The sequence below is a fragment of the Podarcis raffonei genome, chromosome W (assembly GCF_027172205.1).
Source record: "Podarcis raffonei isolate rPodRaf1 chromosome W, rPodRaf1.pri, whole genome shotgun sequence".
NCBI lineage: Eukaryota > Metazoa > Chordata > Lepidosauria > Squamata > Lacertidae > Podarcis > Podarcis raffonei.
Window position 1 is genome coordinate 1864182 of NC_070620.1, and position 16053 is coordinate 1880234.

Consider the following 16053-nt stretch of genomic DNA (forward strand, 5'->3'; position numbering starts at 1 on the left):
TGGGAGTCCTGTCGCGACAGTCTTAAATAAAGACCAAGCCTACAGGCTGCTGTTTGCTCCAATTATCCTGGTTGGTGTCTTTGCTTTTGTCCAAGGGAGCCTTCGAATTTCTCCATTAACACTACCCTTCCCCTTCCTTTCCCCTTCCCTTCTCCTTCCTTTCCCTGGGAAGCAGTGCCTAGTGGTTAATGACTTGTAAGCATCACCTAGTGGTTCAAGCGAGGGGCTGGGAAGCATCGTCTAGTGTTTAGAGCAAGGGGCTGGGAAGCAGCGCCTAGTGGTTAGAATCGGTGACTTAGAAGTAGCATCTAGCGGTTATAGCAAGTGCCTAATGGTTAGTGACCGGGAAACAGCAGCTACCAACATCTAGTGCCTGGGAAGCAGTGCCTAGTGGTTAGAATCCTGGACAGGGAAGCAGTGGCTAATGGTTAAAGCCGCTGACTGGGAAGCAGCACCTAGAAGTTAGAGCGAGGGGCTGGGAAGCATTGCCTAGTGGTTGGAGCTCTGGCATTTCGACCCACAAAAACTGCAGCCGAGTCGTCAGGAAGTGCATTTATTATCTTATAATGTTCTGTATCTAATTGCCGTTTCCGCAGGCGGCAGACCCGGAGGTTGCGCTCTTTTCTGCGTCGGCCGAGCCTCCCCAGGCAGGAGCAGTCGGTAAACCACCGCTCAGTGCATTAGCAGGCTGTGCTTGGGCCCATCCACCCTCTCCAGCTTCTCAAAGTGCTTGCGGGCGTTGCGGATGTTGATCAGGGTGGCGGCAGAAGCTGGAAGGAAGCAGAGAGATGAGGGGTGAGCTTCCCTGCGGAAGTCCCCGCCACTGGATCCCCCAACATCAGACCTTTCGCAGGAGCTCATTCCAAATTTCCCCATACTGGTGGAACTCCCTGCCACTGGATTCCCTCGGCATTGGACCGCTTTCTCACCTTCCCGATACCCATGGAACTCCCCGCTGCTGGATTTGTGGAGGATTCGAACCTGAGCCTTTGCTTCCCCTGCCCCCGAGCAGTCCGGCGGGGCAGCAGGTAGGCAGGGATGGAGAGAGCTCCAACCACTAGGCTTCCTCTACCCTTTCAAACTTATGTATGGAAGGGGAAAGGAAAGGGGGAAGGAAGGGGGAAGGGAAAAGGGAAAAAGGGAAAGGGGAAACGGAAGGGAAGATAAAGTGGAAGGGGATGGGGACGGGGAAGGGAAAGGGAAAGGGAAAAGGGAAGGGAAGAGAAATGAGACAAGAACGGGGAAGGGAAGGGGGGAAGGGGAGAAGGGGGAAGGGAAGGGAAGGGAAGGAGAAGGGAAAGGGAAAGGGAAAGGGAAAGGGAAAGGGAAAGGGAAAGGGAAGGGAAGGGAAGGGAAGGGAAGGGAAGGGAAGGGAAGGGGAAAGGAAAGCGAAGGACACTGGATTCCCCCGGCATTAGAGCGCTTTCCCACCATCCCCACACCCGCGGAACTCCCCGCCACTGGGTTGGCAGAGGAACTGAACCCGAGACTTTGCAACTTACGTATGGACGGGTCGGACATGACAACCATCACGTAGGTGTTGGAGGTGAAGATGTCTATGAAGGCGGCAAAATTCGAGTTGCGCACCTCCATGCTCTGGAAGGAGGCAGCCAGTTTGCTGGGGGAGTGGGGAGGACATGTATGAGCGCGGCTTGACCGTTCCAGGATTCAGATTTGCAGTTTTGATTTTACAAATTGATATTTATATGGATTTTAATGTTATAAATTCAATATAAATAGTAGGTTATTTTCACATCAAATTGATAAATATTATAAATACAATATAAATACTTTATTAAATCGGCATGAAATTTATAAATATGTTAAATTGATATCAAATTGATAAAGATTACAAAATAAACATATATTAAATCTATTATTACAAATTGTATTATACAATGAATATATATGTTATATTAAATCTACATTAGATTTATACATAGAATAAAATATAATTATTGTATTTATATCAACTTTATAAATATTATAAAATAAATAAGAATATTAAATCTATCAAATTTATAAGTTAAATATAACTTTATTAGATTTATATCAAATTTATAAATTATACTATAAAATAAATAAAATTATTATATTAAACCTGCCTTACATTTATAAATAGAATTAAATATAAATATTATACTAGATTTCAAATTTATCAATATTATAAAATAAATATAAATATTAAATCTGTTTTAAATTTATAAATAGTGCAAATTAAGCATAAATATTATATCAAATTTGTAAATATAAATTGAATTATAAAACAAATATAAATATTATATTAAGTCTGTATTAAATTTATAAATCAAATATAAATACTACATTAAATCTGTATTAAACTTAGAAATATCGATCAATCGCCAATGTTGTGAACTGTATTTTGGGGAAAAGTTTAAATTGACATTTTAGACTTGTCAATTAATCAACTACCCTCCCTCCTGCCTCATGGTTACCATATTTCCTTTCTACGTCATAGCATTTGTATTTTTTCCTACTTATCTTTCATCATTTCAATTGTCACATTTTAAAATAAATATAAGATATGAATCATAAAAAAATTACATTTTAGACTTGTCAGTTAATCGACAACATTATCGCCTCATTTTATTTTATTTTATTTTTAAATTTAAAAATCATTTTAAAATTTGAATTTTAAGAATTTTAAATTTGAGGATTATAATTTTAGGCTTGTAATTATAAATAATATTTGATGTCATCAATTAAGTTTATAAATAATTATATTTATGAATTCCCCCCCCCCCGAAACAACTGTCTAAACTTTAGACAGTAACATATTTCTCACCTGCAGCTCAGTTTGAATTGTTTGATGATATTGCTGATTTTCTCGAATCGGTGGATATCGCGCTGCTGTTTGCACTGATAGTGGGAAATCACCTGCATGGAGGGGAAAACCAAAATAAACAAGTTTTATTTCTACAGAAAGCATTTGTTATGGGCTTGGTCTCTCCTACAAACACAATACGACTCTGGCTGTTAATTATTTCAGATTTATTGCTAAAACAACAAACTAGGATGGAGCTCCTCTACTCATCCTCCTCCCCAGAAGATGGAATTGCCCGGACTGAGCTCTTTCCCCTTCCCCAGCACAGAAGCCCCCACCTTCTCTTCCAGTATCTTTTGCCTAAGAGATTTGGGAGAGAATGCTTCCTGCATTCCAACGTCTGACTCACTATTGGAGCTCTCACATAGCTGCCTGTCACTCTGGCCCTGTTTTTCTCCTCCCCTTTGTTCTGAGCTCAGATTGCAGCTGCTCTCCCCCTCCTCTCTGCCTTCGGCTTTTAACTGTTCTCTCACTATGCCTGCTTCTTCTTCTCCTGTCAGCATCTGAGCTTCGCTGACATCATTGCCCAACTCCTTTCCCAGAATGCTTTCCTGGAGAGGCAAAAAAAAATTTATATACTGTATTTTTTTTTTACAGAAAAGGTTCAGCCTTTTAATATCGACAAGCGAAGGAAGGTTTTATTTTCAGGATAATACATTTTCAGAGCAGGGTGGATTTGATTTGAACCAAATCAATTTAAATCACGGCTTAGATTGCTCGTCAGTTAAGGATCTCCTCTGATTGTTGATATTAAGAGGGTGAACCTTTCCGTAAAAGGCTGAACCTTTCCGTAAAAAAGGATTTAAATGAAGTTTTACTTTATTGGGAGAAAAACAAGCATTTCCTTAATAGCAATTTAAACCATTTATTTAACTATTTGTTACTATTAATAATAAGAAATAATGTTGATGATAATAATACCAACAACCCTATCCCTAATAATAATAATAATAATAATAATTTATTCTTTATACCCTGCCTATCTGGCTGGGTTTCCCCAGCCACTCTGGGCAGCTCCCAAAATAATAATAATAATAATAATAATAATAATAATAATAATAATAATCCTAAGTCCTATCCCTATCTCTAACCCCTATCTCTAATAAATTATTATTATTATTATTATTATTATTATTATTATTATTATTATTATTATTTATCCTTTATACCCCGCCCATCTGGCTGGGTTTCCCCAGCCACTCTAGGCAGCTCCCAACATCATCATCATCACCCTATCCCTAATCCATATTCCTATCCCCAATAGTATTAATAACAACAACCCTATCCCTAATCCCTATTCCTATCCCTAACAACAACAACAACAATAATCTTACCAGGAAAGTCGCCCGCTCGAAAAGAAGGACCTCGTCGGCTTCAATGATCTGTGCAAAATTCCTCAGGTTGGTCTCTAGTTCCTGAACGTTGGGGATCAGCTGGTAGACTATGCTGGACCACGCCTGCCCCGCGAAAAATTGAACGAAATTGAATGAATTTGAGTTATTAAATCGAATTAACGAATGAAATTGAACGAATTTGTGCTAGTAAATGAAACTCCATCGAACAAAATTGTATGAATTGGTGTTATGAAATTAAACTAAACTGAATTCACTTGAATTAAAGCGTGTTTTTTTCCTTTGAAAAAATGAGTCACACGTTGGCAAGTTGAACAGAGTCTGTTCCGGAAGTCCGCACGAAAACCAAAGCGCAGGGAGCTCCTAATAAAATCCATTTTGACTGCTGCTGCTGCCATTGTGAGTGCTGGGGAAGGCTGCTCCCTCCCTGCAGGCCAATTCCACCGGGCCTAGGGGGCAGGGCCCACACTCTTTTTTTTAAATAATATTTTTATTAAGGAATTTTTTATAACCACAAAAACATAACATAACAATACAATAAACACAACAAATACATAAACAAACAAAAACACAGACAAAAATAAAGAAAAAAAAAACAAGTACAATTTCATATCTTAATTTCTTTTACCTTACTTCCCCGACTTCCTCATGCCTCCCTTTTCTGTATTCCAGATTCTAATCAATTAATCAGCAAATCTTCCCTTATTTTATTTTAATTTAATCCTCCTTATTCTCCTTGTCTTAACCGTTACTAATAGTAACCGTTTACTTTCTAATCCAACATCATTCTAACTTTCATTAATATTGTAATATTTCTTTAAATAGTCCTTAAATTTTTTCCATTCTTCTTCCGCTGCTTCTCTTCCCTGGTTTCGGATTCTGCTCGTCATCTCTGCCAGGCCCATGTAGTCAATCACCTTCATCTGCCATTCTTCCAGAGTGGGTAGATCTTGTGTCTTCCAGTACTTTGCAATAAGTATTCTTGCTGCTGTTGTAGCATACATAAAAAAGGTTATATCCTTCTTTAACACCCCTTGGCCGACAATACCCAAGAGGAAGGCCTCTGGTTTCTTAGGGAAGGTATATTTAAATACCTTTTGCAGTTCATTATAGATCATTTCCCAGAATGCCTTAATCTTCGGGCACGTCCACCAGAGGTGAAAGAATGAACCTTCCTTTTCCTTACATTTCCAACATTTATTATCAGGCAAATGGTAAATCTTTGCAAGCTTGACTGGGGTTATGTACCACCTATAGATCATTTTCATAATATTTTCTCTTAAGGCATTACATGCTGTAAATTTCATCCCGGTGGTCCACAACTTTTCCCAATCAGCAAACAAAATGTTATGACCAATGTCCTGAGCCCATTTAATCATACTTGATTTAACCGTTTCATCTTGTGTATTCCATTTCAGCAGCAAGTTATACATTTTTGACAAGTTTCTAGTTTCTAGTGCTGGATTCTAACAGTTCATGCTGGATTCTAACAGTCACCACCACACTCACCACCGCCACAGCTTTAAGAGGCTCCAGCCTCAGGACACTGGTGTTGCTGCTACTGCTGCAGCAAATGTCAAAAATGTTTTTACATATTTTTAAATGTTTTAAACATGTTTTTACTTTGTTGTACCACTGTGAACGGTGGCTTTTATTTATGTATTTTATTTTATTTTGGGGTGGAATAAATGTTGAGTGGGGTGGGGATTAGTTTAATTTTAGTATAATTGTTTTTGGCTTGTTTTGCTTTTACTATTTTGTTTGGCCACTGTAAAGTTTGTATTTTGCTTTTTAAGGGGAAAGGGTCAGGGCTGCCTGGGAGTGGGCCTCAGCCAACAGAATGGCTGGGGCAGGTTCTGCAGGAGCAGAAGCACCAGAACACCCGATCTCAGTGATCACTGGCAGAAGGAGGAGCTACGCTAAGACCAGACCATGTCATTACAGAGAAGGCAGGTTTAGTCGTTGTCTGAGGACTATCCCTGCCTCCGGGTCTGGTCCTGAACGGACGGATACTAGAATCAGCAAGGGATACCCACATGACCTGAAGGTGCTGCTGTGCAATGCCAGGTCAATGATGAATAAGACCACTGCCATCCACGACCTGATTGTGGATGGAGGACTTGACCTGGCATGTGTGACAGAGACTTGGTTGGATGAAGCAGATGGGCCTGTCCTTGCCGCTGCTTGTCCACCAGGTTTCTCTTACGCACAGCAACCCAGGCCTTGTGGGCGGGGAAGGGGGGTTGCAGTGATTTTTAGGAAGTCATTAGTTTGCACCAGGCATCCTATTGGGAAGACCCAGTTCTCTGAGTGCATGTTCTGGAAGTTGGGCAATAGGGGCATTACAGGCTTTCTTTTGGTGTACTGACCTCCCCGCTGCACCAAGGATCCCCTGCCCAAGCTGCTTCAGGTCGTGGTGGATGTTCTCCTGGAGACACCTAGTTCGGTTGTCCTGGGGGATTTTAACATCCATGCCGACACGACCTTACAAGGGGCCGCTTGGGACTTCGTGGAAAGCATGGCCTCCATGGGGCTGTCCCTGAATAAGTCTGGCCCAACCCATAGGTTGGACCTGGTGTTTATCTCTATGGATGTTGGTGATCTGACACTAAGTAAAAGCGAAACAAAAGAAGTGCCATGGTCAGATCACTTCCTGGTGCAACTGGACTTCGCGACCCTTCCCCTCTGCAGGGAGGTGGGACCGATTCGGATGGTCCGCCCCCGCCACTTAATGGATCCAATTGGCTTCCAGAGAGTGGTAGGGGATGTTTTATCCCATGCTGATGGCCTTTCAGCTGATTCCCTGGTGACTCGCTGGAATACGGAGTTAACCAGGACTATTGACTGTCTGGCTCCGAAGCACCCTCTCCGATTGCATGGAGCCCGAACAGCCCCGTGGTTTTCCCCGGAGCTGAGGGTGATGAAACAATCGCTGAGACGGCTAGAGCGTTGGTGGCAAAAAACTCACTCTGACTCAGACCGGACACGGGTTAGAGCTCAAGGTCGAGCCTACCAAGTAGCGATGGCAACGGCGAAGAGGACCTTCTTTGCCGCTTCTATTGCATCTGCAGAAAACAGCAGCAGGAGACTCTTTCAGGTGGTTCATAATCTATCGGAACCACCTTTGTCATCGGGGCCTGGTAGGGACCCCAAGATCTCCTGCAATGCTTTTGCAAAGTTTTTCGCAGATAAAGTCGCTCAGATTCAGAAGGAGGTAGACTCCACCGTGGGAGCAGGGCCAGGGCGAGAGAGTGTTACGAGTCCTGTCTAGTCATGTTATATGGGATCAATTTCAATCTGTTACCTCCGAGGATGTGGACAGGCTGCTTGGACAAGTGAAACCAACCACCTGTCTTCTTGATCCTTGTCCATCCTGGCTGATAAAAGCAAGATGGGAAGGGCTGGGCAATGGGCTCCGTGGGGTGGTGAATACTTCCCTCTGCGAGGGAGCCTTCCCAGACCCACTGAAAGAGGCGGTCATTAAACCGCTTCTTTAAAAAATGTCTTTAGACCCAGCCAATATGGCCAACTATCGCCCAGTTTCAAATCTTCCATTCTTGGGCAAGGTGATTGAGCGGGTGGTTGCTGAATAACTCCAAGCACGCCTGGAGGAAACGGACCATTTGGATCCCTTCCAATCGGGATTCAGGCCTCACCATGGGACTGAAACTGCCTTGGTCACGCTGGTCGATGATCTCCGGCGGGCTAGGGACAAAGGTGAGAGCTGTTTCCTAGTTCTGCTGGCTCTCACAGCGGCCTTTGACACCATCGACCATAACATCCTTCTGGACCGTCTAGAGGGGCTGGGAGCTGCGGGCTCCACTCCTTTCTCCTGGGCTGTGTCCAGAAAGTGGTGTTGGGGGATGAGTGTTCAGACCCCTGGGTTCTCACTTGTGGGGTGCCTCAGGGTTCCGTCCTCTCCCCCATGCTTTTTAATATCTATATGAAGCCACTGGGAGAGATCATCAGGGGGTTTGGGCTGGGTGTTCATCAGTATGCAGAATTAAGTTGAATGAAATTGAACGAAATTGTGTTATTCAATTGAATTGAATAATTGAAAGGTCCAAGTTTGAGGGCGTTCGGGAACCAAGGTACGACTGTATGGGCAAAAAAAGAAAGAAAAGGAAAGATTTTCGGCGCACCTTGTAGAGAGTTTCGTCCCAGATGGAGGTCCGGAAGCAGGTGCACTCCAGCGGGCGCGAGAGCCGCTTCAAATCCTCTTCCCTCTCCTTGAAAATCTGCAGGAGAAAAAAATCCGTTCTGGCAGCGGGTTGGACTAGATGATCGCAGAGCCCCTTCCCCATTTAAATCCCTCGCCCATCAGACTTGATTTAAACCATTTATTTACAGGAAGGTTCAGCCTTGCTGGCCTCCTCTCAATAGGGACAATGATTTTTGGAATAATAAAACCCCCTTTTTACAGGTTCAGCCTTGCCTGTATCCTCTTAATATTGGCAAGCAGAGGAAGGTTTCCTTTCTGGAATAATAAAATCCCTTTTTACAGGAAGGTTTAGCCTTGCTGGCATCGCCTCAATACAGTCAATACTTTTCGGAATAATAAAATCCCGTTTTACACAAAGGTTCAGCCCTGCTGGCACCCTCTTCATAGTGACAATCTTGGTTTCATTTATTTGCTCTTATTTTTACCTCTATCCCCAATTCCCCATCCCTCTTAGAAAGACGTAATTCGGACAATAGGTTGAGGTTTAAGAAGCCAGCCATTTCAAACCAGTTTAATGCATGAAATTGCATGAAATGGCCTCAAATTCTTCACCATTTGCTCACCAGTACAGAAAATCAGTACTGAAATTGCATGAAATGGCATCAATTGGTTCCCCATTATGGAAAACTGATCATGAAAGTGATAATCGTGATATAATAATAATAATAATAATAATAATAATAATAATAATAATAATTTATTATTTGTACCCTGCCCATAATAATAATAGTATTATTATTATTATCATCATCATCAGGGAAGTTGGCCACAGTGATAACAGGATAATTATAATAATTATTATTATCATGATTAGGGAAGTTGGCTAGAGTGACAATAGTCTAATAAGTAGTAGTAGTAGTAGTAGTAGTAGTAGTAGTAGTAGTATTTGGAGGGTTGCAACTCCAGTCCTTCCCCAGCGCAATATTCCCCCCAGGAACCTAAGCGCCTCTGAGTAAGTGCAGAGTGCTTCCTGGCTCTCGGGAAGCCGACCCCCCCCTTCCCACACCCTCTTAATACAGACAATTGGAGGGAGGTTTCCTTTTGGAATCCGAAAATCCTTCCTTTTACGGAAAGGTTCAGCCTTGCTGAAATAGTTATAAGAGTTAGGAATACGGATAGGGTTATTATTATTATTCTGTTGGGAGCCACACAGAGTGGCTGGGGAAACCAGATGGGTGGGGTATAAATAAATTATTATTATCATTATTATTATTATCAATATTAGGGTTAGGGATAGGGGTTAGAGAAAGGGATAGGATTATTATTATTATTATGTTGGGAGCCGCCCAGATGGGCAGTGTATAAATAATAGCATTATAATAATAATACCACTACTACTACTATTATTATTGAGGGTGGATTTGATTTCAATTGAATTGATTGAAATTACAATTTAAATCACGAGTCAGTAAGACTTGATTTAAATCCTTCTTTTTTACAGAAAGGTTCAGCCTCACTGGCACCCTCTCAATATGGCTAATTGGAGGCAGGTCTCCTTTCCGGAACCCTAAAACGCTGGCAATCCTCCTAAGACCGATAACCTTAGTCTCAAACCCCTATCCCTATCACTAATAATAATAACCCATCCATCCAGCTGGGTTTCCCCAGCCACTCTGGGCTGCTCCCAACATCATCATCATCACCCTATCCCTAATCCCTGTTCCTATCCCTAACCATAATAATAATAATAACCCTATCGCTATCTCTAACTCCTATACCTATCCCTAATAATAATACCCCGTGGCTCCGAACACAGTAGTAGTAGTAGTAGTAGTAGTAGTAGTAGTAGTAGTAGTAATAATAATAATAATAATAATAATAATAATAATAATAATAATAATTTATTCTTTATATCCTGCCCATTTGGGCGCCCGCTCGGGGCGGCTCCCATAATAATAATAATGATAACAACAACAACAACTCTATTCTGATACTGACAACCTTTGGAAGAATTAAAGGCCCCCTCCCCCCCCCCCAGGGTCCCCTTTCGCTCACCAGGTCACGCTGATCCTCCTGGACCAAGTCCATCTTGTGGACCAGGCAGAAGACCTTGGCGTCAGGTGAGTTTTGCAAGATGGCCTCCAGGCACGACTGGTAGTAGTGCATGTCCTTCTCCAGCTCCCGACTCTCGACGTCGAAGACGTAAATCAGGACCTCGACATTGCGGAAGATGTTGTCCCTCTGGCTGGTGAAGTAGTTCTCCATGAAGGTATCCTGGCTGAGGAAACCAGGGGATAGAAATCAATTTAGGGACCCTCAGGGGTCATCCAGACAGACCTGCTGCAAGGCAGGCATCTCCCACAAAGGCTTCTGGGAAAGGAGGTGTGTCAAGTCAAAAAACCGGGTGATAATTTATCATTTATACCTTCCTCTCGCTGCTGCGCTTCTTCTTCTGACTATCTTACTAGTTGTCCATATGGTGCTGGCAGGGCCAAACCTTTCGGTGAAAAAGGGATTTTTATTATTGCAAAAAAAAGGAAATCTTCCTCCGGGTGTCAATATTCTGCAAATAAAGTTTTTTTTTTTAATTGTTCTGAAAAGGAAACTTTCCTCCAGTTGTCATTAAGACAGTGCCAGCAAGGCTGAACCTTTCTTTTCTTAAAAAAAATAAGATTTTTTTTTTTTTTTTTGCCTCTCCAGCAAAGCATTCTGGGGAAAGAGTTGGGCCAGGGTGCCTTTCCAGGAAAGCATTCTGGGAAAGGAGGTGGGCAATGCTGTCCTGCTGGCTGCTGAAGGTGTCCTGCCTGAGAAAGTCAATTTTATCCCAGTTAAAAAAACAGTTTCAAATTTCAATTCTATGCCAATTAAAAACGGGTTTCACCGGTCTCAGCCGGGGAGAGCGGGATACAAATAAAACTATTATTATTATTATTATTATTATTATTATTATTATTATTATTATTATTTATCGATTTTCCATGCTGGGGAAGCGACTAATGCAATTTCATGCCATTTCATTACCAGTTTCCCACACTGGTAAGCAAATGGTGATGAAATTGAGGCCATTTGATGCAATTTTGTCTATTAAAACCAGCTGGAAATGGCTCACTTATGAAACCTCAACCTAATGTCATAATGATGTCTTTCAATCTAAGAGGAGAAGGAAAAGGGAAATTTGGGATAGAGTGGTAAAAAATAAGAGTAAATAAATGAAGCCTATGTTGTGAACATGAAGAGGATGCCAGCAAGGCTGAATCTTTCCGTTAAAAAAAATGGATTTTTATTATTCCCAAAAGGAAACCTTTCTCTGATTGTCAATATTAGGAGGATAACGGCAAGGCTGAACCTTTCTGTGGAAAAAAAAAAGGATTTTTTGATTTCAAAAAGTATTGTCCCTATTCAGAGGGTGCCGGCAAGGCTGAACCTTTCTGCAAAAAAAGGATTTGATGTTTTCAAAAAGTATTGTCCCTGACTTCCGTGTTGGCTGCCTGTTCTGCTGGAAGGGTGAGCTCTTTCGCTGGAAAGAGCACCGGTGCTTTGAAGGTTGGGGAAACCGCTAGAGTGACACGGTACCCCTTAAAAACCTCGGATTGAGCATTCCGAGGACTTGGTATTCCTATGGAGCCTGGAGTGACTCCCTCACCCCCCGGTAACCTCTTGATAAGGGCTCCGAGAGCGGATGGGTTTGGAGACGGAGGCACTTGGGAACAGACTCGCTTCCTTCATCGCATGAAGCTCCGAGTCCGGCGATCGTGAGCGGCCAATTTCTCCAAGTAACTTTGATTGGAAAAGAGTGAGTAATAAATTAAAAATTTGGACATTCATTTGGAACGGACAGGGGCTTAAAAAAACAACGGAGTTCAGTCCCTTCCTCTGATTAAGAGACAAAACAGCTACATTAGCCGAAGGCATGATCTAAAATTTATGACTTTCTAAAGACTTTCAAGTTAACCTTTGTATTCCTCCTGCTAGCAGGGGGGAGATACTTTTCAGAGTGTTTTAATCCTTGCAGATAGTTTGGATTTACGAGGTATTTTCTTTGTGGAAGCGGACTTCTCAGTCGGGAAGACTAGACTCCATTGTGACGTCGTAAAGAAAAGGACACTTTCAACTTTCATTTTCCTACTTGGGGCAAAAAAAAAGTAACTGCAGCTGCCCGAACTCAAAGGTTTTTCTTCTCCCTTTCTCTTTTAAACAGTACCTCTACCCCCAGATATAAATTGTAAATTGTGACTGTGTTATTAACTTCTGGGGAAATAAGAAAGGATTACAAGTTAGAGAGACTGTTGACTGGCATATTAAGACTGGTGGAGAGACTTGAGAAGAGAAACTGTCTGTCTCCTTATCTCCCCTTTGTGTTTGAGACTGACCTTGAACAAAAGAACTGCAAGTTATGGATGGGGGAGAAAAAGGAGAGAGGACAGAGAAAACAAGAACCAAAGCAAGGAGAAAACAAGAACCAAAGCAAGGAGTCATCAACTTTTGAGGAGTCTGTGTCGCAATTGCTTCAGGAAATTAAAACAGAAGTAAGAGGAAATCAAAAGTCTATACAGGAATTAAAAAGTGACTTTGCTCAATTAAGACAAGATTTGACGCAAGTTAATTCAGATGTATCAGCACATGAGTCAAGACTGGCGCATTTGGAAACTGTGAAAATTCCTTACTTAGAGGAAAATCAGCGACAATCTCAAATTTCAATTGCGTCCCTGCAGCTAAAACAGAAGGAATGTAATCTGAGATTGAGGGGCGTACCCCAGAAAGAGTGGGATAATTTGAAGGATTGGTTAATTGAAGAATTTGCAGCGTACTGGGGCCTCTCAAAAGAAGAATTAAATTCCTGGATAGACAAGGCCTACAGATTTGGACCTAAAAAAGATACTAAGATCACACATGACTGTATGGTGATTTTTAAAACTAAAGAGCAGAGACATTATTTTAGGCCACCATTATAAAAAAAGTTTAAAGATAGATGGGAAGGGAATAATTCTGTTTAAAGATATCCCGACATACTTTTTGGCCCTGAGAAATAATTATACGGATTTGGCCAGTGCCCTAAGAAGAAAGAACATTTTCTTCAGGTGGGAGTTCCCGGAAGGACTATCTTTTAAATTTCAAGGAAGGAAACAAAGAATAACAACTGTCTGAGAGAAAGAAAGATTTTTGGAGAAAAACGCAAAAGAGCTCGGACTGGAAAATTCTCCATCAGGGGCAGGGGCAGTGGGCCCCTAAAAAATCAGGATGTCATTGAAAATCTACTCCTGGAATGTGAATGGTCTAAATTCACGTTTTAAGAGGAACCAAGTTTATCATGTACTGGCAAGACAGAATTTGGATATAATTTGTTTACAAGAAACACATGTTATAAGACTTCATAGAAAAATTCTTCAAAATAAGAAACTTGGGCAGGAATTTATTTCATCTGACCAAGTGAAAAAAGAGGCGTGGTTTTTTATGTTAAAGAAAAATGGAACCCCAAATTGTTTAAAGATGAGGAAGGGAGGTACATTGCAGTTGAAATTACGGCACAAGGCGATAAATTTCTTTTGCTGGGAATTTATGCACCAAATGATGGCAAAGTGGAATTCTTTAAGAATCTGGACTTAAAACTCATGCATTATATGGATTACAAATTGATTTTAATGGGAGACCTGAATGGAGTAGTGTAATGGTTCTAGGGGTTGCTACTGCGTAAGCCGGTGCTCACACCTGGCTGGGTTCCCTAAGTGAATCTTTTCTGTCCGGACAGCCACTCACCCGTGGCTGTCTCAATCGCTGGCAGTTCCCTGACATCCACCTCCTCCTCAGGACCCCTCCCACCCCCGGCGCCATTTTCCGACACAACCTCCTCTTTCTCCTCGGCCGACGATTCGGGGAATCCCCTGAACGAGCTATCAACCTCTTCTGAGGATTCAAAACCAGCCTCCCATCCGCTGGGATCTCTTCCCGCTGGTTGAACTTCCCAGTCTGATTCTTCTCCCTCGGACACCTCCTCTCCCTCCTCTTCGGAGGCAGGAAAACCCACAAAGTCCCCTTCGTCATCTGTGGGTCCAAATTCTTCCTCCGAAAATCTAGCTAATGGTTTGGGCTTATCCGGGAACAAACTGTGGAATTCTTCCACCAGATACTCGTCTGTGATTGATTCAGCCGGGACCCACGTGTTTTCTGACCTGGGTTCCCCCTCCCAGGCTACCAAGTACTCTACCTGGCAACCTCGGCACCTTGAATCGAGTATTTCCGTGGCTTCGTTACAGTGTTCCGTCTCCTCAACCCGCGGGTGGGTGGTAACCCCTCCCTCCCGTCCCGGGAATTCCCGCCCCTCCCTGTACGGTGAAAGTAGGGACCTGTGGAACACCGGATGTATCTTCATGCTGTCAGGCAACTTTAGTTTAAATGCCACTGGGTTCACCTGCTGCATTACCTCAAAAGGCCCAAGCCGCCTAGGCTGCAACTTCTTGCACCCTCCCTTTAGGGGCAACCCTTGGGATGACAACCACACCCTGTCTCCCACCCATATAGCCTGCCCCTCCCGACGGTGCCTGTCCACCTGCCTCTTGTAAACTTCCTTGGCCCACTCTAAGTTCAGCCTGAGTTGCTGGTGTAAGGCCTCCATTTCCTCCACAAATTGCTCAGCCGCAGGTACGCTCCATCCTTCCTCCCCCCGCCCCGGGAATGCCCTGGGGTGACACCCGTAATTGGCCATGAAAGGGCTCATTCCCGTGGACACGTGTTCAGCGTTATTGTACGCAAATTCAGCCAAAGCTAATTTCTCTACCCAATCGTTCTGTCTCTCGCTGACATAGCAACGTAGGTACTGCTGGAGTATGCCGTTCGCTCTTTCGGCTTGTCCGTTGGTATCCGGGTGCATCGCTGTCGAGAAGCTCACCTCGACAACAAACAAGTTCCCAACATCTGGCGTGGTTCCTTTCGCCATCAAAGCTTTTCCAGGTTTCACCGAAGTCTTGGTGTGACCTTTGCCTGACGCCTCAGGCTTTGCTGAGCGGCCCTTCGCTCCTTTTGGCTGACGTGGCTTCTTGCAGTTCCGCTGAAGATGCCCAGCCTGTCCACAATTGTAACATCGGACAGCGTTCAAAGCTAGAGCTTTCTCTCCAGTAGCTTCATCTGCGGGGGAATTAGAACTCCGTTCCTCCCTCCCCCTGTCCTTTTCTTCCAGTGCAGCAAGTCTGTCATGTTCATTCAACACGACGGCAGTCACCCTTTCCGCGGTCAAATCTTGAGCCGGGAGGGAACCAAGCTGACTGGCAACCGTTTCGTAAGTCCGATTTAGGCTGTTGATCATCATGAAGCAAAACACTTCCTCCTGCAGACGGAAATTGCGTTCCACCATCTGCTGGCGCAGATATTTCATCTCCGTCAGGTGCGCTTGAACATCTCCATCAGGCGCAAGCCTCAGATTGGTCAGCTTCTCAAAATACAGCAACGCTGAAGAACCAGCATCCCTCTGATGTGTTCTACGCAGCATTTCCCAAATTTCCCGTGCATATTCCAAACCCTGAATATGCACCAATTGGTCATCTGACACACACAGAATTATAGCCGTTCTGGCTTTCAGATTCTGTGACTCCCAACCTCGGGTTGGTGCTGCTGGGATGGGGTTCTCAATCACGTCAAAAACCCTCTGATTCTGCAGCAGGGCCTTCATCTTTATAGACCAAGATGAATAATTGTCATTTGTC

At 43.2% G+C, this 16053-nt stretch overlaps 1 protein-coding gene across 2 annotated transcripts in view; it reads right to left on the reverse strand.

Annotated features, from left to right (window-relative positions):
* Positions 1–537: 537 nt before the first annotated feature.
* LOC128406072 (ras-related GTP-binding protein A-like) overlaps positions 538–16053 on the reverse strand; it is a 61543-nt gene continuing 46027 nt past the window's right edge. For both annotated transcript variants that reach the window (XM_053373121.1, XM_053373122.1), the window contains 6 exons: positions 10415–10637; positions 8340–8435; positions 4180–4302; positions 2807–2898; positions 1503–1618; positions 538–770 (listed from right to left, as the gene is read on the reverse strand). In XM_053373121.1, the coding sequence (XP_053229096.1) occupies positions 673–770; positions 1503–1618; positions 2807–2898; positions 4180–4302; positions 8340–8435; positions 10415–10637 (748 nt within the window). In that variant the 3' untranslated portion in view covers positions 538–672. The remainder of the gene's footprint in view (positions 771–1502; positions 1619–2806; positions 2899–4179; positions 4303–8339; positions 8436–10414; positions 10638–16053) is intronic.